The 27,120-nt window shown below is 41.4% G+C and overlaps 1 protein-coding gene across 1 annotated transcript; it reads right to left on the bottom strand.

The window, feature by feature from the left end:
- Window positions 1-7,709: 7,709 nt before the first annotated feature.
- Window positions 7,710-25,996, bottom strand: gsto2 (glutathione S-transferase omega 2). Its single transcript, XM_039734501.1, has 7 exons — window positions 25,885-25,996; window positions 25,723-25,792; window positions 19,973-20,081; window positions 19,608-19,830; window positions 14,874-14,975; window positions 10,965-11,071; window positions 7,710-8,899 (listed from the first exon to the last, which is right to left on the bottom strand). Exons 2-7 carry the CDS (start codon window positions 25,751-25,753, stop codon window positions 8,746-8,748), a joined length of 726 nt encoding a protein of 241 aa, XP_039590435.1. The 5' UTR covers window positions 25,754-25,792; window positions 25,885-25,996; the 3' UTR covers window positions 7,710-8,745.
- Between the last annotated feature and the right edge of the window lie 1,124 nt (window positions 25,997-27,120).

Raw genomic sequence — 27,120 nt, 5'->3', positions numbered from 1 at the left:
TTTTTTCCATAATAATTTTTTTCATAACTTTTACAGGCGCAGAGGTATTACATATTATTTTTGTTCATTTAACAGACAAAGTCTGCTATCACATTTAAGACTTTCCTGGTAAACCCACCTCCATTGCCTGCACAATTCGGAAGCTCACTGGCCGGACCACGAGTGACCCATATCCCACTCCCGCTGGTTTCTCCAGGATCGTTTGTGTCTTTTAGCCTGCTTTCTCTCAGTCTCTGGTTAAATTGGTCTCACTAGGAGAGGCTTGTTTTCTTTTTTCTTATTGGACTTTTCCGCCTGGATGGACACATGGTGCTGTTGAGTCACCTTGACCAGGCCGTCCATATTGTTCCAGGACTGTCAATGGATGGGTCGAGTGAGGCTTTCTGGAAGAGCGTGAATGAGATTGTCACAGATCATCTCATCTTATTTTGTTGATGGTGTGTTCTCTGGGCCTGAGCCACCTGGCTATTCGATTTCGAGTGGGCCGGTCAGCATCAAAACATCATTCGCAGCACTTCTTTGCTTGGCTGCCTTGGGATAGGCCAGACCAGGAGAGTATCTTGTTCTTCAGTATGTTGTAGTCTCCTGCAGCTCTTTGCTCAAAGTCATAATATTCAGTTGGCCACTTATTTCTGGTGGTGGACCTTTCCAATATTAAAACGAATACATCAGTGTCATTGTAGGGGCAAAATAGGACGAGTGCTCGTGACAGGCTAAGGGTACACTTGTGTCTTCCGTGCCTCCCTCGCCTTGCACCACATCTCCACAAAGCCCACCTGTGGCATCACAACCTGTACTTTTAAGCTGCGGGATCTGTTTTTTCCATATACAGTATGATGTCTGGTTGGGGTTGTTGGAGTTCCATTCCTTATGTAAATCCTGCCAACTATGCCACTGTACAGGGTGCGCACAAAGTCCGTATACCCCTATTTTTAGGAGCATTTACAGGAATAACCATGGCAATTTGGTTCCTGTGGACATCAGCCCAAGTCTTCCTGGTATTTCGAGGTGTGTTTCCAACAACCTGTCTGGTGCTGCCACCTGCTGCCGCTCAAGAAATCGCAACAACGTGGTGGTCGTTCCAAGATGAAGCGATGGGTGACACAAGTGTTTTCACGATTGAGGAGCGTTTGGTGGCCACTGTGTGGGTTCATGAGTGGCCTGCTACTGGGAAATTGATCAAAAATGTCATGGATGACTTTGTTGTGCGTTTTGGGATGGCATCGCCGACAAAGAGGACGCTGTTGCAGTGGGAGATGAAGTCTTTTGCAACGGGCAGCGTCCGAGATGCGCTGTGAAGTGGAACACCATTCACAAGGCATGAAACGTGTGCAGATGTGGCAGAGTCTGTCCAACAATCCCCAATGAAATCCACTCGTAAACGCGCTGCTGAGTTGGGAATAGCGGAATCGACAATGCAAAAACACATCAAACAGGACTTGCAAATGAAATGTTGGCATCCTTTGCACGTTAACGAGTTATCAGATGCCGACTTGGACAGACGTCAGGAAGCTTGTGATCTGATGCTGCACCATTCTCTGACATGTGCGCATTTTATCGCAGCTCCCGCATTCGAAATGTGTTTTTCTGGGGAAAAGAAAATCCTCATTTCTTTGAAGAGATTGAACATAACCCACCACATGTGATAATCTGGGCTGGAATGACAGCACAGCATTTGTTTGGCCCTTATTTTTTTGATGGTTCTGTTAAACCAAATCAGTTATCTGGAAATGCTGAATGGCTGGCTCATCCCACAATTGAGAAACCAGGGCGTCCTTGGCAGTGTTTGGTTTCAACAAGATGGGGCACCTGCCCATTTCGAATTCACCATTCGTGATCGCCGCAACAAAGTTTTTGGGAATCGTTGGATCGGATGAGGATCAAACAACAATCCCGCTCTTCTTTTGTGGCCTCCGAGAAGCCATGATCTCACAACTCCAGATAATGCACTCTGGGGGTTTATCAAAGAAGACGTGCGGAAGTGCCGTTATTCATCAAACGATGAACTGAAACATGCAGTTCATGCAGCGTTCCAGAAAGTCACCTCGCAAATGTTGCAGAACATGAGCAGGAGAACCTGGCGGCGCATTCGGCTATGCAGAGATCATGGAGGGACCCATACAGATGTTTTAGATTCCTAACAGGTAACCTTTAGCTTTCAAAATCCTCCAAAAGATAGGGGTATACGGACTTTGTGCGCACCCTGTAGAATTGCTTAGACTACAAAAGTTTGGGTTACCAGTCAGTAGCCCCCTGGATGAGAAAAAAACGGAAAAATAAATTGCACTTGTGAATGCAAAACAAGTTGGCACTGATTGATGCAAAATCAAAGTAGATGCTTGGGTGGGTCGCTTAGTTCTCCATGTCATGTTCTTCAGTAAGTGCCCATTTCTGGTGGGCTTCTTTGTTTTATATCCGTGTCCTGAAAGGGGCATGGCTTGGTGGTGGAAGTGCAAATTGGGGCTTTTAACATTCGGCCAGTGAGCTTCTGAACTGCAGACTGGATAAGACGTGGAGTTAATGACAGCACCCTCTGCTCAGGGTGGTAATGGAGCCTTGAAAATTTCGGCACTCGTGCTCGACAATCATTAATGCCAACTTAATATTAAATTAGAGATTAAAAGATCTGTTATATCATAACTTTGCACTTTAATTAACAGCCAGCAGCGGTGCTGTACTGCAGGCATTAACAGGATGCAGTTGACCCCATAAGTAAGTAAGCATTGTTACGCTGCAGTGTATTTAGCCGTGCTTTGGAGTTTAATGTGTCGCGTGTTTACTGATGTCACCCACAAGTGGTGTCAAAAGTAGAGATGGATTTGAACCCTTCATTGAGTTAACTTCCTGTTTAATTGGATGGGATTTGGAGAAACAGACAAGTGCTTCAATTGACATGGGCGTTGTGAAATACTATTCGTGCACATTTCTGAACGAAGTTGCTGCTATCATTACTTTAATACCTGATAGAAGCACATGAGCTAAACGCAGAGGTAGACATGCAAGCCAAGATGCCGGAGGTCTGCAGCGGGGTCCTCCTGTTTTTCACACTTCCTTCCTTTGTCGTAGTAATGGGTTCTCACCTTGAACTGTTCAGTAAGGCCGATGTGGCCTGCAATAAATGGACAAGCTTGTGATCAGGGTAGAGAAGGCCAGAACTGGATGAATGACTAAGGTCATCAGCTTTTGGTGGACATCAAGGCACCTCTCAGATTCGGGTGAACTTCATTACGTGTGTTATTACAATTGTTTTCTCCACGTTCAAGCTGCTTGTTCAGGGCCACACAAGGAGCCCTGTGTTCTGCCCCGGGTTTTCTTCACGAGGTTGTTGCACTGCTGTGATGCGATAGTAAAGATACATTTAAATGAAAGCCCCAAAAGAAAATTGCTTTTACAATTTCTGTATTTATGAAGGACGGTGTGTATTTTGTTTTTCTGATGCCAGTCCATTTTCTCTGTGTTGCCATATGTTGTACTTTTAAAGTTGAAATATTTTGCTTTATAAAGCGCCTTGTGATGCTGACTGCTGTGAAGGGTGTTGTGTAAAAACATCACGAGTCTTTGTGTCATAACAGACATTTTTGCTCAGTGGCAGAAATAGCAGCTATTCTTAAGTGGAATCTTTCAACAAAATAAAAATTCATGACATGTTCCTTAAACAGATTCCATCATCTGAGTGGCTTTTTAGAGAACGCGTTGATCTTCTGTTGGGGTTTTTGTTACATCAGGTGACCACTGATTTTTTTGAATGGGACTTCCAGGGTCTTAATGAGATCAACTGTACAGCCACTGATCCCCAAATAGGCTAACATAAGAAAAGAGAAACTATTTAAATAAATTACATGTTGCTGAAAACTCAGTTATGACTTTTATGTATTCTGTTCTTACCTGCTTATAAAATACAATATTACATATACAGTAATGTCAGATTTACTGTTTTGGCTTCAGACTTGTCAGAACTGAATAATGGATGGGGTGCTGAAAAGTGCCATATGCATATTGTGTCTAATAAAAGGGCTTACCATAAAATTTGTATTCATTTGCATAAATTTGTGAATTGCAGTGTGCCCGATTTCTTAATTGTCATTGCCTTTTCAAGTTTTTACAAGTTTAATACATAGACTGGAAAACTGAAGCAATAATAAGTAGATCTGAGTGTAGTACAAGGCCATTTGGTACGCTTCAGAAAACAGCTTCCCAATTAAAATGAATGCGGTTAGAAACTGCCAAATCAATCTTTCACACTAATAGTTGAGAAAAGCAAGTAGATTTTCAAAAAGCGTTTGTCCGAGACCCACACCAACAAAGCGAGCAGCTGAAGGCATCCAAAGTAACCTGCAAAACTGGATCTCAAGTGGCTCAACTGGCAGGACAACAAGAGGACAGATAAGAGGAGAAATGGGTTGTCACTGGAATCACTCGGGGGGCCTGTCCTTGGCCCACTATTCTTTCTGATTTAGATCAATTTGATGTACTTTATAATAAACCTGTGACATCTGCAGATGACACTAAAATTGGAGTAATGCAGTTTCATATCAAAAACTGCAAATACAAGATGGGAGACACGGTCCTTCCTACAGGAAGCAACCTCTCAAATGGATTTAGGGGTTGATGTAGACATTTTCCTCGTCTAAGCAATGCACAGAAGAAATTAAAAGGGCAAATAAGATGCTCAGTTATATTGTGAAAATTATTGAATATAAATTGAAGTTCAGCATTGCTCAGACTACAGGTGCTGGTCATAAAATTAGAATATCATGACAAAGTTGATTTTTTTCAGTAATTCCATTCAAAAAGTGAAACTTGTATATTAGATTCATTCATTACACACAGACTGATGTATTTCAAATGTTTATTTCTTTGAATTTTGATGATTATAACTGACAACTAATGAAAGTCCCAAATTCAGTATCTCGGAAAATTAGAATATTGTGAAAAGGTTCAATATTGAAGACATCTGGTGGCACACTCTAATCAGCTAATTAACTCAAAACACCTGCAAAAGCCTTTAAATGGTCTCTCAGTCGAGTTCTGTAGGCTACACAATCATGGGGAAGACTGCTGACTTGACAGTTGTCCAAAAGACGACCATTGACACCTTGCACAAGGAGGGCAAGACACAAAAGGTCATTGCTAAAGAGGCTGGCTGTTCACAGAGCTCTGTGTCCAAGCACATTAATAGAAAGGCGAAGGGAAATACAAGATGTGGTAGAAAAAAGTGTACAAGCAATAGGGATAACCACACCCTGGAGAGGATTGTGAAACAAAACCCATTCAAAACTGTGGGGGAGATTCACAAAGAGTGGACTGCAGCTGGAGTCAGTGCTTCAAGAACCACCACGCATAGACGTATGCAAGACATGGGTTTCAGTTGTCACATTCCTTGTGTCAAGCCACTCTTGAACAAGAGACAGCGTCAGAAGCGTCTCATCTGGGCTAAAGACAAAACTGCTGCTGAGTGGTCCAAAGTTATGTTCTCCGATGAAAGTAAATTTTGCATTTCCTTTGGAAATCAAGGTCCCAGAGTCTGGAGGAGGAGAGGCACAGAATCCACGTTCCTTGAGGTCCAGGGTAAAGTTTCCACAGTCAGTGATGGTTTGGGGTGCCATGTCATCTGCTGCTTGCGTTTTCTGAGGTCCAAGGTCAACGCAGCCGTCTACCAGGAAGTTTTAGAGCACTTCATGCTTCCTGCTGCTGACGAACTTTATGGAGATGCAGATTTAATTTTCCAACAGGACCTGGCACCTGCACACAAGTGCCAAAGCTATCAGTACCTGGTTTAAGGACCATGGTATCCCTGTTCTTGATTGGCCAGCAAACTCGCCTGACCTTAAATCTATGGGGTATTGTGAAGAGGAAGATGCAATACGCCAGACCCAACAATTCAGAAGAGCTGAAGGCCACTATCAAAGCAACATGGACTCTCATAACACCTGAGCAGTGCCACAGACTGATCGACTGCATGCCACATCGCATTGCTGCAGTAATCCAGGCCAAAGGAGCCCCAACTAAATATTGAGTGCTTGTACATGCTCATACTTTTCATGTTCATACCTTTCAGTTGGCCAACATTTCTAAAAATCCTTTTTTTGCATTGGTCTTAATTGATATTCTAATTTTCAGAGATACTGAATTTGGGACTTTCATTAGTTGTCAGTTATAATCATCAAAATTAAAAGAAATAAACATTTGAAATACATCAGTCTGTGTGTAAGGAATGAATCTAATATACAAGTTTCACTTTTTGAATGGAATTACTGAAATAAATCAACTTTGTCATGATATTCTAATTTTATGACCAGCATATCATGCACTAGTGAGAGCACAGCTGGAGTACTGGACGCACCTCTGGTCACCATGCTAAAAGAAAGACATAAGAAGTCATGTAGAGGAAGGCAAACGGGTGCATCCCAGGACTTGAGGGTATGTCATGTCACACAATGACTAGACTCGAGAGAATCAAACCCGTTACTCTCGAGCAGAGGAGGCAGCATGGGGACCTAATCCAGGCCTTCAATGTCCTCAAAAGCAGGGGTCGTCAACTCCAGTCCTGCAGGACCACCGTGGCTGCAGGTTTTCACTCTTATCCTTTAACGAGTGCCCTGTTTGGGCTGCTAATTAACTTTCAATTGACTTGTTTTTTTAAGATTTGTTCCCCTAATTTCTTCTTTGTTTCTCTAAATTGCTTCATTTCTTGCCTTAAATGGCCTGAAGGGCAGCAGTAGCTCAGTCGGTAGAGCGGGTGGTTCTGCAATCGGAGGGTCGCAGGTTCGATCCTGGCTCCCGGCATGAGAATGCAGCTGTTGTGTCCTTGGGCAAGACACTTAACCTACCTTGCCTGCTGGTGGTGGTGGTTGGAAGGATTGGTGGCGCCAGTGTTCGGCAGCCTCACTTCTGTCAGTGTGCCCCAGGGCAGCCATGGCTACATAGTAGCTTATCATCACCAGCGTATGAATGGGTGAATGACTGTTGTGTTGTGTTTAAATGGCATCCAACAGAAGACCAACTAAGTCAGGGTGTGAAACCCCAGTTGATTAATTCGGCACAGAGTCTTGTTGTTAATTAATCCCATTCTTTAATTCCATGGCTTGTTGCTGCTCTCGTGGTGCAATAGCAGACATTTATGAAGTTGTTGATTTTCTCTGTTCAAATGTTTTGGGGACCTGAGTGGATCGACATTCGAGACCTTCACCTTTCTTTAGTTTCAGATATTGTATGAGGGACACCAGTTTTGGATCTCATTATTCTTTGGCTGGTAATTAAGGAAAAAAAAAATTTTAAGGGATCTGAGTCTTTAAGAGCAAGTCAAATAAGTTTATTACAAAAGAAGTTAAATTAGCAAAAAGCAGGTCACTCATTAAGAAAAGGGTTAGAATGAAAACTTGCAGCCACTTTGATCCTCCAGGACTGGAGTTGGCGACTCCTGCTCAAAAGCAATTAAATGGTGAATCACATACTCGAGGACACCAGTGGAAGTTAAGGTGAAGTGCACTTAGGACATAAACCAATAAAAACGTCTTTACACAAAGCGTGTGGGGAAACTGGGATAAAGTCCCGATTCATGGAGTGGACAACTTCTTGGAAATACAGTATCTGGATGAGCCATTGGGAACAGCTTAGCTATCGGTTAAACAAACGGGCTTGATGGACTGAATGGTCTCCTCTCCTCTGCCAAAGTTTATGTTAGAAATTTAAGCAGGTGGACACTTGCAGAGAGACAATTTACTGTTCATTTTATTCAAAGAAAAGATTCAATGACAGTATTAGCAGTTTAAGTCAGGAAGGGAATAAAGCAGCAGCCACACAGTTTAGGGGTCGGGGTCCCCCTACCAAAACACTTCATTAAACTAATCATCCATGGCAGAACTAAATGCTAGTAAGAGGTTTCCAATAATAAGAAGGGAATGCTGATATTAGTCTTAAGGACAAGCAGCATATTTTAAATGACATTTTCATGTTCAATCTCACTAGTCTAATTCACAGACCATCGGTTTCTCACATCAGGCCTGATAGTAGTGAGCTGCCACACAAAGGACTGGACTTTTCCAGTGCAGTTAAATTATTTACTCAAATTCAATTTTTTTTTATTACTGCATATTTTGCATAAAAAGTTTGGCCCAATTGTTCTGCGAGTTTTCAGTGTTTAAAATGAAAAGCCAATAAGAGTATGTGAATTACTACTCAAACCACGCATAGTTATACAGTGTGAAAGGGATACGGTGTCTCTCCTTAAAATTGGGAGAATTAAAGTAGTGACTGTAACAGGGCCCTGTAAGCCTGGACTAGGTATGAAAAATAAGTCAACGTTTAAATCAGTCCCACTCGAAGCTTCTCCTGCTCACTGCAAGTCTAGTTTTGACCCAGGGGGATGTGTGAATGCAGTACTGGAAAGACCTTCCCCTGGCCTACCTGTGGCAAAGGAGCCAAGACCACGTAGCAGATCTTCAAAAAAAGCGGTAAACGGGTAAAGCAGTACTTAAAAACACACGATGGTCAAATACGTAAATGGCTGAAGGGTTAAAGATTGAATTAAGGCTCATTGTATTGAAGTTTCATGGAACGTTTTGAGCATTACAATACCTCAATTTAAAAAAAAAAATAATAATCCCAAAATAACCTCTTTACTGTTTATATTACATTTATGAAACTGAACGATCGTAAAGAACTTTCATGTTACAAGTGAATTGTTGGGTTAAAAAAAATTCCAATTTTTTTTTTTTCTTTTCAGAAGAATGTAAACCATTTGTCTTAGAGCCCATAATCACAGGCCTCCAGGCTTCCTTGTGTGTAGAGATTATAAAAGGTCTTGAAGGTGTCAGGACAGGTCATAGTTGCCTTTACAGCAGCGTCTTCCTTCATGCGGCTCACCCAGCTGCTGAGGTTTGACGTGTGTTGTAAACAGCTACAGAGATGGAGCAGAGAGAGAGCGCACTGGCATTAGCTGTACAGTCGCCATTTTATATTGCAAAAATGTAAACCGAACTGCACTGCTATTGAAATTCCTGACCCCAACAACAGACTCCATTCAAATTACAGCCTCCTTTTCCCCATTAAGGATAATATCCATCCATCCATTATCCTACCTGCTACATCCTAACTACAGGGTCAAGGGGGGGGGGGTGTCTGATGGTGCCAATCCAAGCCAACACAGGGCACAAGGCAGGAAACAAACCCCAGGCAGGGCAGAAGCCCACTGCAGGGCACACACACACACACACACACACAATTTAGAATCGCCAATACACCCAACCTGCATGTCTTTGGACTGTAGGAGGAAACCCACTCAGAAAACATGCAAACTCCACGCAGGGAGGACCCAGGAAGTGAACCCAGGTCTCCTTACGGCGAGGCAGCAGCGCTACCCACTGCGCCACCGTGCCGCCCCAAGGATAATATGGAATACAATATTTTGGTGTTCGCTGCATATATAGCTGCCGTAAATATTTACCCTACCAGAAGCTTTTACATTTTATTATTCTACAACATTGAACAACACAGGATTTCAATTGGCTTTTTTGAAACTGATCAATGGAAAAAAACACTCTGCAGGCGGTCAAAATTAATCAGAAATCTAAAAACACACAAAATAACTGATCACGGAACCCTTGGCAGCCATGACAGCCTCGAGTCTCTGTGCGCAGGTCTCAGCTTTGCACATCTGCACCCTGCCATCTTTTCCTCCGCTGTTCATTGCTAAACTGCTCCAGCTCGGTCAGGTGTGTCTGCGACGGAGAGCGCAGCCTCTGCAAAGTCGGTCCTAAAATTCTCAGCTGGTTTCAGATCCGGACTCTGACTCGGCTACTCCAGGATATTCGTGTTTTTTGTTTTTTATTTATTTTTTAAAAGTCATTCCTGTGTAGCTTTGGCTTTAGGTTTAGGGTCGTTGTGTTAGAGAAAAACAGGATGCATTCTGCAAGAACCCTGGGCCATGGAGGAGTTGTTTTTCCACCAAGGTTACCCTCTTAAGCCTTCCAGGGTCTGCTGCAGCAAAGCACGGTTCGTTTTTGATAACGTGCAGTGCTCAAACATGGCGTTTAGTCTGATGGCCAAAAAGCTCCATTTTGATTTCATCACTCCACAGAATCTTCTTCCAGCTGGCTTCAGAGTCTCCCATGTGCCTTCTGACAAACCTTTGCCAAGATGTCATTGTGCATTTCTTCACTTTTCCACTCTTCCCCCATAAAGCTGTGACTGGTGAATACCTGAGCAACTGCATTGGACTGCTTAGTCTCTCCAGTCTCGGCCACTGTACCTTGTCACTTCATAAACTTCTCAGAGGTCTCTTGGTGGCGCCCCTCACTTGACATCTGCTTGCGTGATCATTCAGTTTATGTGGATGGCCTGATCTGGACCGATTTATAACTGTGCCACACTCTTTCCACTTCTTCATGACTGATTTAGCTGGACTCCAAGGGATACTCAATGACGTGGATATTTTGTGGCCTCCACCCCCAGACATGTGCTTTTCACTGACTTGCCTGGAGTGTTCCTTTGTCTTGATTGTGTAGGTTAGGCCACCATACTGACTCACAACACTTTGTTGCATTTATAGGACAGTCGATTGAAACCCCCAGGCTGGCGATCTACACTGAATTCATTAGGGGGCGACTGAAACCAATCAGCTGGACCAGCGAGGATTTATGTGCATGGTATGCCAGGGGCAAATACTTCACAACTGAACTCTGTTATTATGCATTTCATATTTGTAATTTAGATCACTTTGCAGAGATCGGTTTTCACTTTGACGTTAAGGAGTCTTCTGTTGATCAGCATCAAAAAGCCAAATTAAAATTCACTGTGACTAAATGTTGTCCAACAATAAGATGTTAAAAACCTCCAAGGCTGTGAACACTTTTCCTAAACCCTGTATATCTAACGTGCGCACATGTCCGATCCAACTAGGATCAGGGTAAACTCAAACAACGTAACAGCTTCTCAGATTAGAAATTTCAATATACATTACGTACTGCTGAAGCTGGAATCCTTGAATTCGTTCAAACCACGGCCAGATCATGTAATCAATCATTGAGACAGAATCTCCTCCAAAGAACTGGGTCTTCTGCTTTTCAAGAATCTGAAATACAATTTCACATTAATAGAAGGTGTTCTTGTTTGAGGCAAACGTTTGATTTTGTATATAAAACACAAACTGGCCATTTTGTTTATGCAGTAATGCTACCGAGTGTAAATATACTCGATCAGCGCTGGCTGAAAACTTTACGAGAATGTCTGGTACAGTATAAACCAATTTACAGATGTAATGTGCTATACACGCTTTGAAATAAAACACATTCACCAGACCTTCAAAACACTTCTCTTAAAGAAGCCGTTCAGCAGTTAACAATAACATGACAGATACTGATGAGCTCCCAGCCCAAGAGAGATGGCAGCACCCTGCTAATCGTTTCAGAAAGACCCCCTCATGGCAGACGTTTTCTCTTGTGCTAAAAACACTAACTTACACCAACTACATTTAAAGGTTTAAAGGTGTTCTCCCACCAACCTGCCCATTACTGAACAGTGAGAGTATGTCACTTGATCAGCGATTCAAAGCTCTGCTCTTTACTGAATCAGTTCAGTGAACTGTCAACTTCCTACAGTTTGCCAGATAAGACGGTAAAAAATCAAAAAGTAAAGGCCATTTGAAAATTATATGGAAACCTTAATGGATACGAGCAGATGTAATATATTCATGATGGCTTATGGGTTGTTTGAACATGCACAGTGCAGCATTGTTGAAGCTATTGTCAAATGAGCATGGACACTCCGCGGTGGGATCGCACCATTGTTGAGCAGCAAGCCATTGTGAGATTTCTTTTGGTGAAGTATGTGAAACCTGCTGAAATTCACCCAAGGATGTTGGCTCATGCAGATCAGTAAGCTGTTAAGAGTACCCATCTTGTGCAAAACGTTCTGGTACCCCCAAGTCACCATGCATAATGGCATGTGCAGATCCACAGCCGACAGCCAAATGTGAAGCAACAACAGAACTCATCGGTTTACTCTGATGAAGGCATTCACCATGTTGATGTGGGCTTGTGTGTGATGTTGGACAACTGCATTGAGCTTTGTGGATTACACCCGTTCTTCCTGCTTTAAACCTTTCTACCCATTCATTAAATGTTTGGCTTAGTACGGAAGTGAACCATCAAATGTCCTTTAACGTAATGTGAATTTCAGAAGGTTTCACTGCCACTGCCCAAAGAAATCTCACTACGGCATGTGATCCTGCATCTTAGCTTCAACTAGACTAACAGCAGAGCGGTGTGTGTGTGTGTTTGAACTACCCATAAGCCATTGCAAATGTGTGGCTTTATTATATCAGCTTCTACTTGTTGCTGTTACTGTGTAATTTTCCAATTGCCTTTACTTTGATTTACCCTCATATGCCATTTCAACATACAATTCAGTTTGCATCAAGTATCACTTTGAATGCGATCTGTGATACATATCATACATACATAGTAATAAAGGCGCTATATAGCACCTGACCCGGCAGGCACATATAAAATGAAAAGTCTTTATTTTTCTTCAGCTGGAGGGCTCGTCTTCCCCGTAATCCCTCCAGCCACAACACAGTCCCAAATAAAGTACAGTACACTAAGCACTCTCTCTCTCCCCCGTCTTCCTCCACCACCACTCCTCCTCAAGCTTTGTCCATCTCCACCCGACTCTGGCCACTGGGTGGTGGTTGCTGGTTCACTTTTATCAGGCACCCGGAAGTACTCCAGGTGGTTGATTATAGACATCTGGCTGCACTTCCGGGTGAGGTGAAGCCAGTGCCCAAAAAGGGCCAGCCGCTCCTGTTGCAGCACTCCCTGGCAGCGCCTGCGGAATCCCACAGAGCTACACAGAACTCCAACCCCCATGAAGCCCTGGGGGAGTCCGAGGCACCGCTGCAACCCAGGGATGCTGCCATCTAGCATCCAGGGGGAAGATACTGGGTTTCCCAACCTTGTCCCCCTGACAGATGTGGTGAAGGGGCACCCCGGCCAGGCATGGACCCCGGCCATCTGTCACAACACATACACATACACATACACATAATTTGGACCCAATGAGACTTTTTAGTAGACTAAACTTTTTGGAAAAGTTTCTCCCAAAACTATCCCCCAAAAGTTCCCAAGAAACAAGAAGATCAACACGATATTTTTACAAGTCATGCCCTCCTAGCCACCATTTTCAAACAAGACCACGGTCCTCTTACCTCTCATTCGTGTGAATGTTTTTGTCACACAGTTCCTGCACTCTCAGCTCATTTTAACATTTTCCTCACATTAAGTTCCCAATTAAAGGCTTATTATGTCCAAATCTTACTGAAATATTTCATCACGAAGGGTTATTATTAACAGAAAAAAAAATTAGTACATTAGTACTTGCACCGAGAAACAAATGCAAATGAATTAACGCCAAAAATGTTGATTGGTTACATGGCAAATTTGTTAAATGTGTATCAATAGACTTTGCTGAAACAGTCGGTGGTGATTATGCGGAACATGAAAATATGAACTTACAATATCATGAAGAATATCTACAACCGTTAACACCATCCAGTCTTCCACCACACAAAATTACTGTAGAAAGAAGGATGTATCCAAGAAAGGTAATGTATTAAATCTTCCACAGATAACATTAGACAACAAAGGAGATCTTGATATGCCATTTGTATTAACATGTTAACAGTTTCCCGTTAGAATAGCTTTTTCAAAGACAATTAAATCTCCAAGCCAAACATTCGAAAAAGTCGTTTTATTTAATAGAGAGAAAGAAATGAAATTCAAATTACGGGCAGTTATACGTTGTATGGATGCAAATGTTACACTTCACATGAAAATTTAAAATTGTACATCCGCATCCCCACACGCGAGCAGCAGAACCTCAAAGAGGCTATATATTATATTCTATACAAAAAAGTGTCCTTAATTAAAATGTGCCAATGCATTAGCATTTATGGTTCTAAGTATCAGAACATTCCCAACCTGCTCTTGTGAAAATGGCAAAATATAATTTTGCACTTTACTTTTAAAAGCATTTAGATTTTCAAGCCCAGCATCCCTAATTCTTCCTATGAGTCACTGTAGCAGGGCGTTTCTCCTACTAATGCTTTTTTATATTCCCCTGATGTTTTGCTTTCTATTGTATCATTTTCTAGATCAGAAATGGGAGGCCATAGGCTCTGCCTTAATTTTACATCGATTACATCGACTAAGGCTTTGCATTACATATTGCCTGTAACATGCAAAGGAAAATAACTTCCAACCAAACATTGTTTTGGGGTTTAATCGAGACCGTCTGTTCAATCTTTCAAGTTCACAAGCTGGCAATTTGTTTTTGTCACAAATAAATGAAGAGAAAAGACTTTCCGCGTCGAAATGTGCCTGGAATATAGATCGTTTTCAAAAATGACCATGTAGAAATCAAAGTCCTCCCTGTCCACTCAGACTGATAAACAGCCAGGCAGACTGGTATCCTGCCTTAGGCTCAAGCAGGAAATGGCATCACGGGCCAGCGTTTACTCCTGCATTTAATAGAAAGCAGCTGTCGGGCCTCTGCTCCGTTTACAGCTGCCTAGTATCCAGGGAGCAAATGCCAAGAGTGTTATGTAAAGCTTTAGCTATGGGCTGCACAAGTTGTACGAGGTCACAGAGACTGCAGTGGTCACTCTAAACAATGACTCCTGTGTCTCTCAAAAAATACTGTTCACTGTATCTGTAGGATGTCTGAAAGAGACTCCGAATTACTTCAGAAGCTTTCACATAGTTAGGTAAGAACAGGTACACGTTCACGAAAAGAAGAGTAAAAACATTAACTGAAGGAATTATGGACTCTCTACTTACAACAGATATTTAAAAATACTGTGGATAATAAAATCATACCCCATCCAAATAGGTAAGCTTCTTCTTGAACTCCTCTTCCTGCTTAGATGCATCCTCTTTATTGCGTAAAGCTGCTGCAATCGAATAGAAATATGGGACGGTCTAATAAAAAAAAAACACATAAATTTATAATTATTACAGGATGCAAGCCCACTGGCAGGATTTTAACAGCACATATTTCATATATCCTCTTACTAAAACCACATTTTTGCCAATTGGGGTAAAGGACACCTAAAGCCTGCTCCTCGGGCACTGGATAAGGCAGAAGAGGAAAAGATGGAGGCTTCACAGGATGCTCTCAAAGCCCTCTGCCCAACACCGCCAGGGCAAACTGATTTGACAATTAACCAAGCCTGCCCACGTGTGAGGATGCGATAGGTAGCTGGACACCTGTAAAAAACATCTGCTTTCTTAGTAATTGAAGAGAACCATTAGGAAGACCAAAAAGAAGCAGGACGTAGATGAAACCTTTACTAATAGTTTACAGCTAGTGAGGAGCCAACACAGCAGAATTTGTTTCGCAAATGTATGGAAATGTTGGTGAACTTTGGCCTAACTCCACAAAGATGCACGGAATTAAATGGGGGAAGGCACAAATGAACTAGGTTCTCAGTGAATTAAAATGACACATGGCCTTTAAAAAGGGACCCCAAATACAACAAGTGGGCAAAAAATAAATCATTCCAGTGTTTGAAGGCCCAGTACTGGGTGTCACTTGGATGTCTTTTTTGTTTCCAATCTCATTGCAGATGCTTTGCGCTTTTCTATTTTATGTAGAAGATTGAAAACACCTTTTATACAGTAATACTTTTTCCATTTTTTTTATTTTAAGTGTTGCAGTTGCCTTCTTTCTCTCTCCTTTTAAGGCTTGTTTTGAGATGGTAGTTGGCCACATGGCAAATTATGCAAGCAAATTCGCCAGAGCAAAAGGGATCACTGTTACAGGTCCAGTGGAATAATATTCTCATCATGGTCAGTTAATGTACTTCTCAAATTTAAATACTGCACTTTTTAAAAAAATAAATCACACACCATACAGAGTGGACTGATGGAGTATTGATTGGGTGGTGACATCACGCATGCTTGAAGCAGCTCTGTAATGGTCTTACAGTACACCTGCATGAACCTTAGCTGCTACAGTTCTGGGATGTCATGCTGGTCTCAAAGTATCATGGGGCACTGGGGCAAAAAAAAAATGTAAAAACGGTTCTCCTAAGGCGGCAACGGGAGAATTACCAAGAAACTATTCGGTGAACAAGGCCACCAACTAATACAGCCTATAGGTGGTGAAAATTGCTTTGGAGAATTTCACTGACCAACACTATTTACAACCATTTATTTCACCCTTTATTTTTCTTTATTAGTAGTTAATTATACTAGCTTTATAACTTGACTATTTTTTATTGATCCGAATTAAATTGGTACTGTAAAATGTCCTTCCATTAAAATTTCCTGACTCTTTGTAATTGCATGGCATCTTCACTAACAGCAATCAAGATTTGAGGCACCACTTAATCCATTACACAAATCTTTGGGATGTGGGAGAAAAACCATCAAAATAAATAAAATCAAACCACAAGGAGAGCGGCAGAATTCACACCTAGCCTCCTACAGCAACATCAACCACTGCACTATATTGCAACTCTTAAATGAGATTTCTAAATATGAACCCAATTTAACAAAGTCGTCATTTTCACTACACATGCGCATAGGGGCACCTCCAAGAAAGCAGGACCACTCTGCAAAGAGAGGCGAGAGTGTTGTAGCTCACAACCTGGTCTTTAAAATATGCTGCCAGATGCCCAACCATGCCGCTGCAGTCCTCCCAAAATACACCCCAGATAGATACCCACTCCAACAGACGCCAGCTTCACACTTATTTGACCCTCGGGTGAAAGCGATTCAGATGGAATCCTCTCCAGTCATTCCGAGTATTAGTGCTTATTGTTACCAGCAGATGTTGGCCTTTTGCTTTTGTACCTACTTTTACTATTAATAAAATATAAATGGGGTTACCGAGGCAGTGCACCTAATCTCAAACCTGTGTCTGACCAGTCTCTTCACAATGGTTTTGTGCCCAAACCATTTTAGAGGTAGTAGTAATTAACCCTGTCCTTGGGAGAACCATAGCAGTTATACATTTCCCAGCATGCTATTCATAAATGCATCAATACAAAACCCAGGAAGTCATCCTTGAAGCTAATGTATAACAAATTGGACGGTTGCCGGTTCGAATCCTGTAAAATGCCAATAGGGACTCTGTTCTGTTGGGCCCCTGCGTAAGACCCTTAACCTGCAATTGATGAGCGCTTTGAGTAGCGAGAAAACCGCTATATAAATGCAAAGAATTATTATTAAGTAGGCATAACCTATTAAAACAAATTACTCTTAGTATTGAATGCTAAACACAGGATTTAAAAATCTCTTGAGTTATTATAGAACAGTGTGGGGGATTTTCACTGTCGTCTTAACTATTTGCACAACACATCCAAGAACTGAATAGTTGAGTTTTAGAGACTTGATACCATTCATCTTCAGGTACACATTAATAAGTTTGTTTATTGTCAATCGGCAAGCTTCTCTTTTTCATATGCAGGTGGCCAGAGTTCTGCTGCAGCTTGGCAGTACTGATAGAAAAAGCAGGGTGCACAAATTTGACAGGAAGCGTGCTGCTTAAGGGCAGATTTCTCTCTATTAAATTAAAAAAAAAAAAATATATATCTTGGAAGGAGACGTGATTTTCTCAGAGAGATACTTTCATGTCCCGCAAGATGAGACTTTGTGCCAAGAGATTTAACCACGCCCGGGGCTGGAAATAAGACAAAGAGTAGATGACAAAGTAGAACGTTGTCAAGAATTCAAAAATGTTGGCTCGGTACACATGCAGAGCAGATTAGAGATAATGGAAGTACGATTCAAAAGTCTCAAAAAAATATTAGTAAAGATTGCATTAGCGTAAACAAAACGGAACAGCAAAAAAAAAGATTGAATATATCGTTCAGATTTAAACTAAGTCGGAGACTTTTAGATCGTCTAATTCGTGTTGCCATCAGGGACAAGTAGCGTTTCTTCCCAATTAAGAGGCGTATCCGCGAAAATTAAAAATTTTGTAGTTTGGTGAAAGTGAAATCCACATATGCGTGTGGCGGAGACGCAAAGTTGCTGGCGTGTAGCTCAGGCGGGGAGGTTGGCAAATGAAGCGAGCAGAGAGTGAACTCCCTAGTATAATTAAAGTGACCTTTATTAATCTGAATGAAACCAAAACACCACCTCTGCAGCCTAAAGTGTACATAATATTGCAGTTCTGTAAAATACACAGACAGTATTAAGTGGAGCACCTCAATGACAGGACCACAGGTCATTTTGATTAAGTACATGTAATTGTTTCATTTGTGAAATTCACAAAGACCTAAGAGGTTAGCAGATCTGTTTACTACAGATGTTCTGCAGAAAATAAAGTAAATAAAAAGCCTTGCAAGATAAACAAAACAATTTTCACGGGTGCCACAACTTCTGTTGATTACTTAAAAATCCTCTCTGTCTTAAAGCGGAGCTGGAACAGACCGTTACTACACAGTGATAATGGCGATTAAATTAATGAGACAGAGCATTATTACTCTTAGAACTGTAGGCCGTTCATTTAGAGAAACTGAAAAAGAAAAAAGAAAAAAAAAATTAAATAATCAAAAAGTGTCAGCGAGTACAGTGGTGTCCTACACAATCCAAAAGGCAATTGGAAACTGGAAGAAACTCTTGATAGAAAGATCTGGAAGACCCAGAACCGAGGTGTTCTAAAACTTTTGACCGGTAGTACAAAATGGAGTTTTACTTACCGCTAACATGACTTGAAGCAGGTAATATTTTCCTAGAAATCTTGTTTTAATAAGTATATAGTATTTTAAACAACAATTACTAAATGTTTGTCGTCAAGAACATTAAGGTTAGCTGAGCAGAAGGCTTTAAATTTTATTTTCATCAACGAACCTCACTCCATACTAGATTTTTTCCAAACGGCAAAGGAAAATATTCTGAACAATCACAACTTTTAATTACATTTAGACAAACAGAATCATACATTGGTGGTTACTGGTTGTAAGAGTGTAATTTCACAAATGCTTAACTTTAAATCTTCAGAGGCTTTTTTCACTCACTTTCTACTGCAATAAGGAAAGAATATCAAATATTCTTTCAAAGAACTGAAATGCAGTGCTTTCGACTGATTTTATAGATAGTTATGAAGAAAAAGAAGCTGAAATGAACTTCAGGTGCAGAGCTGCCGAGTGAAGAGATCAGGACCTTCGTCAAATTACTGCCTCTTTAGAAGCTAGTTCATGTGGTTTGAGCTTTGTTTGGCCACTGTATGGGACAGAGACAACTAGGAGAAGACCTAGAAGCAGGCCTACATCAGACTCAAGGGATTAGATCATTCCTCTGGCCTGGGAGTGACTGGAAGAAGCTGGTGCGCTATGCTGCCCATCTTGGTTGGTATGTCGCCACAAAAACCCTCACCACAATAAGCCAAGCAAAAGTTATTATTGGGGGGAACCAAAAAAAACACAACACACACTTAAATACTACTACTAAGCCTATTTATTAATCTATCTAGAAACAAGACTGCCATCTATCAGACAACTACACTTATTTGACTGCCAAAAAAACACCCGTTTTTCTCAATAGGTTCTTTACAGGTTATCATTTAGTATTTTATTTTCACATCACATGCATTTCTCTTACCTTAGAGTAGTGTTCAAGAAGCATCTTTTGCTTGGCTTTCTCATATGGATCAGATGGCATCAACGTTTTTTCTGGAAATGCTTCATCCAGATACTCGCAGATGATTGCAGACTCGTAGATCACCTTTCCATTGGGACATTCTATTACTGGGACTGAACCAAATGGACTTTTTTCAAAGAACCAGTCAGGCTTATTCTTCAGATTAATATTGATGGTCTCATGCCTAAGAATGAAAATCAGGTGATGCATCAAAACATGACAATAGAATTTCCGTTTCTTATTTCATTATTAAGGAAAAAACACACACGGATTGGGCTGTTATGTACATCAACAAATCTCCATTTAGTCTGTGCAGAGAGACTTACTTGATGCCTTTTGCTACAAGGATCAGCCTGGCTCTCTGGGCATACGGACAGAACCTCATGCTATACAGTCTAACCAGTCCTTCAGCAACCCTACCTGGGGGTGCAGATTCTGTAAAAGAAAGACAGCAAGTACATTTACATTTTTGAATACTGATGCCCCCTTCTTCACAACATAGCAATTTCAGCTTTTTGCTGATGACACACACTTGTGTGAATGGACAGTAAAACTATTGAAAAGCAACAGATAAACTCGGAGGTATTTATGAAATTCAAGGCACTGTAGTACAATTTCTGCATTCTTTGGTAGTTTACTTAATTGGGCCATTAGCAGCCCTTAAACCGGATCAAATCTCTCAAATCCCAAACAGGATCAATAATTTGGTTACAAAATATAATTGAATGTATTTACTTTACTAGTCTAGTCTGGTCAGATGTGATTCTCAAATGAGAATACATGTCTGGGAACAACTTGTAAAAAAGTTTGCAGTGAAGAACGGCAAATTCCACCGCTGCAAAGGCTATGCCCACAGGCATATAGTCTCTAGTCCATGAACTTTGAATGGCTGGGGTTTCAGGTAGAAAGCAAAAAAAAAAAAAAAAATTCCATGCCGAGGATAAATAAAAAACGCAGGAACGCAGTAGTCCTATGTAATGGAAGCTTAACGATTCATTTGTACTTTGTGTCTTCTTCAATACAGATATACGTCGACAGCAGCAGCTACTTGGCTCCATACGTTTGAGGAGTTCTTCTGTCTGCTGTGATATGGTTGTCATTTTGACTATCGCATCACTTTATGGCAGAACAGCAAACAGAGTTTACATAAACATTTATGGCCCATGCATATCATGTTTAACATTGTGGCTATATTTTGGAAAGGCATGTTTGCATTTCCAATAAGACAGTAATTTTAACTTACTTTAGTTATTCATTTAGACACACAGTCAGATGCCGTGCTTGTGATGTTACGCACATTTACTGGTTTGGATGTTTTGCAATTCATTATTTTCATGAATATAGCTGCCAGTACTTTCAACCTCTCAATAACTCCAACACTACTGCTGAAAATGAACAACAAAGCACTCATACAATTGTTTCCCCCCCAAAGGTCAATGTCTAATCTGATTTTACAAAAAGGTTCTTCCTTGCAGCAGGTTTGGTTTATTTTTAAACACACGTAATGCGAGTTCTGCACATGCGACACTCCTTTATATGTTTAACAGGGGTCTTAAGATATTTTTCAGCTGCAGACAGTTTTCTGAAATCAGAAGCTTACTGTCTTTTAGACCACATTAACAGACCTTCCATGGTCCTTTGCTGAATTAGGAGGGTCTGAGAATGTGATGTTTTGTAAAGACAACTATTTCCAAGCTCAATAGAAACAGTGACATCCAACAAGGTGAGACTTCATCCATGAAGTAAGCCAAAAAAAAAAAAAAGCACCCAAGCTTTCTGGGTACTGTGAATTGATAATGCTATTCAGGAATTTTAAGAAATGACCAACCGCTAGAATGTATTACAGGTCCATGCAACACATTTAGCAAATAATCAAGCAGCCTTTATATGGTCAATATATACTGCTCAAAAGAATTAAAGGAACACTTTTTAATCAGAGTATAGCATAAAGTCAATGAAACATATGGGATATTAATCTGGTCAGTAAAGTAGCAGAGGGGGTTGTTAATCAGTTTCAGCTGCTGTGGTGTTAATGAAATTAACAACAGGTGTAATAGAGGGGCAACAATGAGATGACCCCCAAAACAGGAATGGTTTAACAGGTGGAGGCCACTGACATTTTTCCCTCCTCATCTTTTCTGACTGTTTCTTCACTAGTTTTGCATTTGGCTACAGTCAGTGTCACTACTGGTAGCATGAGGCGATACCTGGACCCTACAGAGGTTGCACAGGTAGTCCAACTTCTCCAGGATGGCACATCAATACGTGTCATTGCCAGAAGGTTTGCTGTGTCTCCCTGCACAGTCTCAAGGGCATGGAGGAGATTCCAGGAGACAGTTACTCTAGGAGAGCTGGAGAGGACCATAGAAGGTCCTTAACCCATCAGCAGGACTGGGATCTGCTCCTTTGGACAAGGACAAACAGGATGAGCATTTCCAGAGCTCTACAAAATGACCTCCAGCAGGCCACTGGTGTGAATGTCTCTGACCAAACAATCAGAAACAGACTTCTTGAGGGTGGTCTGAGGGCCCAACGTCCTCTAGTGGGCCCTGTGCTCACAACCCAGCGCAGTGGAGCTCGATCGGCATTTACCATAGAATACCAGAATTGTCAGGTCCACCAATGGCACCCTGTGTTTTCACAGATGAGAGCAGGTTCACCCTGAGCACATGTGACAGACGTTGAAGGGTCTGCAGAAGCCATGGAGAATGTTATGCTGTCTGTAACATCATTCGGCATGACCAGTTTGGTGGTGGGTCAGTGATGGTCTGGGGAGGCATATCCATGGAGGGACGCACAGACTTCTACAAGCTAGACAAAGACACCTTGACTGCCATTAGGTATCAGGATGAAATCCTTGGACCCATTGTCAGACCCTACGCTGGTGCAGTAGGTCCTGGTTTCCTCCTAATGCACGACAATGCCCGGCCTCATGTGGCAAGAGTATGCAGGCAGTACCTGGAGGATGAAGGAATTGAAACAATTGAATGGCCTTCACGATCCCCTGACTTAAACCCAATAGAACATCTGTGGGACATTATGTTTCGGTCCATTAGGCGCCACCAGGTTGCTCCTCAGACTGTACAACAGCTCAGGGATGCCCTCATACAGATCTGGGAGGAAATGCCACAAGACACCATCCGTCGTCTCATTAGGAGCATGCCCCGACGTTGTCAAGCATGCATACAAGCTCGTGGGGGCCACACAAGATACTGAAAAGCATTTTGAGTAGCAGAAATTAAGTTTTTGAAAAAATGGACTAGCCTGCCACATCTTCATTTCACTCTGATTTTAGGGTGTCTACACAATTGAGCCCTCTGTAGGCAGAAAACTTATTTCCATTAAAAGACTTGGCATCCTTTTGTTCCTAAGGCATTGCCCTGTCGTTATTTGTATAGATATCCAACTTCATATTGAGATCTGATGTATCTAATGTGTTTCTTTAAAGTGTTCCTTTAATTTTTATGAGCAGTGTATTTTAACAGGGAAATTACTTGGAAAAACTGAACACCAAGGCACAGTCCCAGAAATATTACGTTTTCGAAAATACAACATCAGAATCCAAAGCTTGTCTGAGGGGAAAAAAAAAAAAATAAAATATGGACAACAGCAAAGCATTGAAAAACTAAAGTCTAGTTAATTTAGGCTGTATTTGTGATTTATCAAGTAACATCCATCTGACTAGTCTACATGAAAGACAGTGTTATTATGGGATCAGATTATGGATGCGCTGTGTGCAATATTATGCAATTTAAAAAGGCCTGAAGAAGGGATCCGAGTGACCTCAAAATCTTGCATATTGGAATCTTTAGTTAGCCAATAAGGGGGTCATTTTGCTTGACTTTCCTCTACACTATTAGAATAGCCTTCTAGAGACTGCCTGAACCAGGGTGGGCAAAGTCATTTCTGGAGGGCTGCGGGTTTTTGTTCCAACCCAGTTGCTTAATTAGAAAACAATCCTTGCCAATAATTACTTTTCATGGCTTGTCAGTGCTTTAACTCTGCTATGTCAATTCATTCATTTATCTTTTACCCAGCTGAGGCTTCTTGCATTGGAGACAATCTCTGCTAATATGGTCCTTGCTTCTTGCTGGAAATCTCCCAGTTCTTTTTTTCTGGATGGTAGTCTTCCTTTATTAATCGGATCCTTCTGGAGTTATCAGCAGCAATCAATTGGGTTTCTCACTGGGATATTGATAAATGGATGGATATGGTACAGTTGATCCAAGCGAGGATATTGTACACCCTGATCCTGGCTGCAACCAATCTTTAGCACTTCTTCCCTTTAATGGGATTAATGCTGTTCTGTTTCCTCACTTGCTTCCCCCCCCGACTCCGACTCCTTTAATCCTATGTAGTTTGTAGTGATGGCAGAAATGAATTACCAGCCATCTATGACAACCAACACTGAAAACAGCAAACCATATCAGAAACGTACAAGAATCTATTTTAACTAAAATATTAAATAAACCACCTGTAGAAAATGCTTGTGAATAAAAATGGAATGTGCTAAGCCACGAATGAGCTTCTGAATTGTAGACGCACCTGTGCACACACCATTATATACCTATAGAGCTATCCATGAACTGGAAACAGGCTTTCAAAACTCGACATGTGTTGATTTATCCTGGTATAGAGTTTTTGATTGGTCATTTATTCATTCTTATCCATTTTCATTTTTTATCTTGCAGCTTTTTATTTGACATATTGTAAAGCACTTTGTAAAGTATTTTTTTTAATCAAAAGATGCTATTGAAAAAAATATGACATGACACAAAGACAGCTTCACATACAAATCAGTATGAGATTGGATTGAGCACATGATGTAAAACTGGGAAAAATGCTCAAGAAGACAAAGTGGAGGGTTGTTTAAACTTCTTTAATACTAAAAATAAAATTAGGAACAGAAGATTACTTATTTTCTCACAGCATCTAGTGACCTTTAATACAAAAATACTACTTTCTAACACAGACAATAAGGATTGGTCCTCTCTACTTAGTAATATTATAGATCTCACTGGGTGGGTGTAAAGGGGTGAGGGGGTTACAACGGGTGGGAATTTTTTTTCTTGTTAGCACAGTGCTTTTTCAAATTTGCATTGTTATACAGATGCCACAATTTGTAAAATATGTTTTTATATATAAATGTGATCACAAAACACTTAATGCAGATTCTAGCAGTGGATGTATGGGCATTTATGCAAGCCATGATCGTTATCTCAGGCTCCACCCACAGTGGCGTGCCCGCCAATCAGGTCGAAGCAGCTACTGAGTTTCATAACCATTTCGTGACATTTCTTTGTTTGCACAGCTTTTGCGGGACAATACAATAGCGTGGAAACGGAGGAAAAGGTGGAGATCGGGGAAGGGAGATGGCTCGGTTCAGTCAGCTAACGGCAGAGGAGAGTGACCCGCAAGCACTCCTATCAATGACAGAAATGTAAACAAGCGGACTCCGTTTGCTGGCTCGACGCTAAGGCGAGGACAGCAATTCAATACCGGATAACACGCCATATTAAGTCTTCCACAAGTTAAAACTGGTGTGCTCTTTGCACAATACACATAAACGGCCAAACCGGAGCACCTGCAACTCGGTGGTCCTCTCCCGTTAAGTTTAACTCCTTATCATTCCGACTTTCAACGTGTTAATTTGTCCAATTAGCTAACGAAACACAGCCGTACCCCAGTTTACTCATAATGATTCGCCGCCTCAGCTACACAGACTATTCACTTTCTATCACATCTTGTCCCGGCGCTTGCAATTTTCCACGGCCACGCGGACCACCCACCGCACCAGCGCGCTGCTCGTTAGCGGACCGACCGGGGACTCCGTGCTGTCAGAGGTGAGCGCGCGGACGGAGCTCCGGACACGGGACTTGCTCTCTTCCGCCGTCGCGCTACACCTGCAGACAGCGCCCCCATTCTGGCTACAGAAAAGAGGTACCATCGGAGTCACAGAAAAAAAAAAAAACTGAGTAAAACCGACACATTTTGTATTTACACACGGTAACTTAGCCCATTAATTAACACCACAGTTCACTGTCTACAACTAAAAACTTAAAATGAAAAGAATTACCTTTGGGGATACACTTTTCGCATGGAGCCATTTCCTTAAAAAATGAGCAAAGGTAAAAGAGCCTTCACACCTACAAAAGATGACAACGAAAAATCTTAAAACAAGTCAAAACTTCTCATACTCGGAGCGAAAACCAAACAGCATTAACGCGACTATACATACCGTAAAAAAAAAAGTCGTCAAGAGCCTCTGAAGGACAACGGCAACCTCAAGTGCTCTTTTATGCAGGCATCCCGCCCCTTGTGTTAAAGGCGACGCCTTCTGCACTTTTTAACGCATACGCCGACACAAATGCCTTCCACTGACTCGTCTTTATCAATCAATCTGGAGTGGGCGTTGTTTGTGTAAAGAATGACAAAGCATATGTGAGCTGCTCAATGACATTGCATAAATGCTTAAAACTGTTCCAAATTATTATTATAAAACTGCATTACTGTATTATTATAATAATCTTTGTCCATCCGTGAACAGTAGTGTGGCACTGATTGAGTCGCATGGATTTGAATTCTTTACCCAAATTATTTTTCTTTTCTTCACATCCCCAAAAATATGCACGTTAGGTTGATTAGAAATTAATATTGGAAACTGAATGAGAGTGCATGAATGAATTTACAATGGACTGGCACCCTGTCTATGGTTGGCTCCTGCTTTGTGTCCAGTGCTGCCAGGATAGACTCTGACTTCTCACAACCCTTAACTGGATTAAGTGAGTTTATGAATGTTATATTTAGTTCCATCCATTTTTTTTTAACCGTGATGTTCATTTCAGGTTACCATTGTAGGTAAAGACAATCCTAGTGGCAACATCTGAAAGGCAGGAACCAACACTTGGCAGGACAGCAATCAGCTAATCACAGAGATTACAGTTAACTTAAATTATGTATCTTTGGTATATGAAAGGAAGCTGGAGTATCCAGAGAAAACTGACACAACCACAGAGTATTCTACATGAACTGTGTGGGATGGGAAATAACCCAAGCACTTGGGGCTGTGAGACAACAGTGCTAATCACTGTACCATCCTTATTATTATTTGATTATGTCGGTGTCATAACATTCTCAAACCTACTTAATCCAATTCATGGTCATGGGATACTGGAACCTGTCCTAGCAGCACTTGATTTATGGCAGGAGCCAGCCTTGGATAAGAAGGCAGTCCATCACAGGGCCCACTATCAAACACACTCACAATAACATGTGCAATGCTGCTGGGAAAGACTTTGGCCCTTGACGATCCTGCATTGGATTAAATAGGTTTGGAGAGTTATGTGACAAGTGTCTGGTCACACTTACAGGTAATCTAACCTAGAGACCGTTAAAATATCCGACTACGCCACCCAGTTTTATTAAGAGACTGGGAACTCCTGAAATTTACCAATAATAGCACACAGGTTTCTTT

This window comes from Polypterus senegalus, chromosome 1 (assembly GCF_016835505.1).
Source record: "Polypterus senegalus isolate Bchr_013 chromosome 1, ASM1683550v1, whole genome shotgun sequence".
Lineage (NCBI taxonomy): Eukaryota > Metazoa > Chordata > Cladistia > Polypteriformes > Polypteridae > Polypterus > Polypterus senegalus.
Note: the sequence above shows the minus strand (reverse complement) of the source record. Positions and strands in the feature narration are given on the sequence as shown.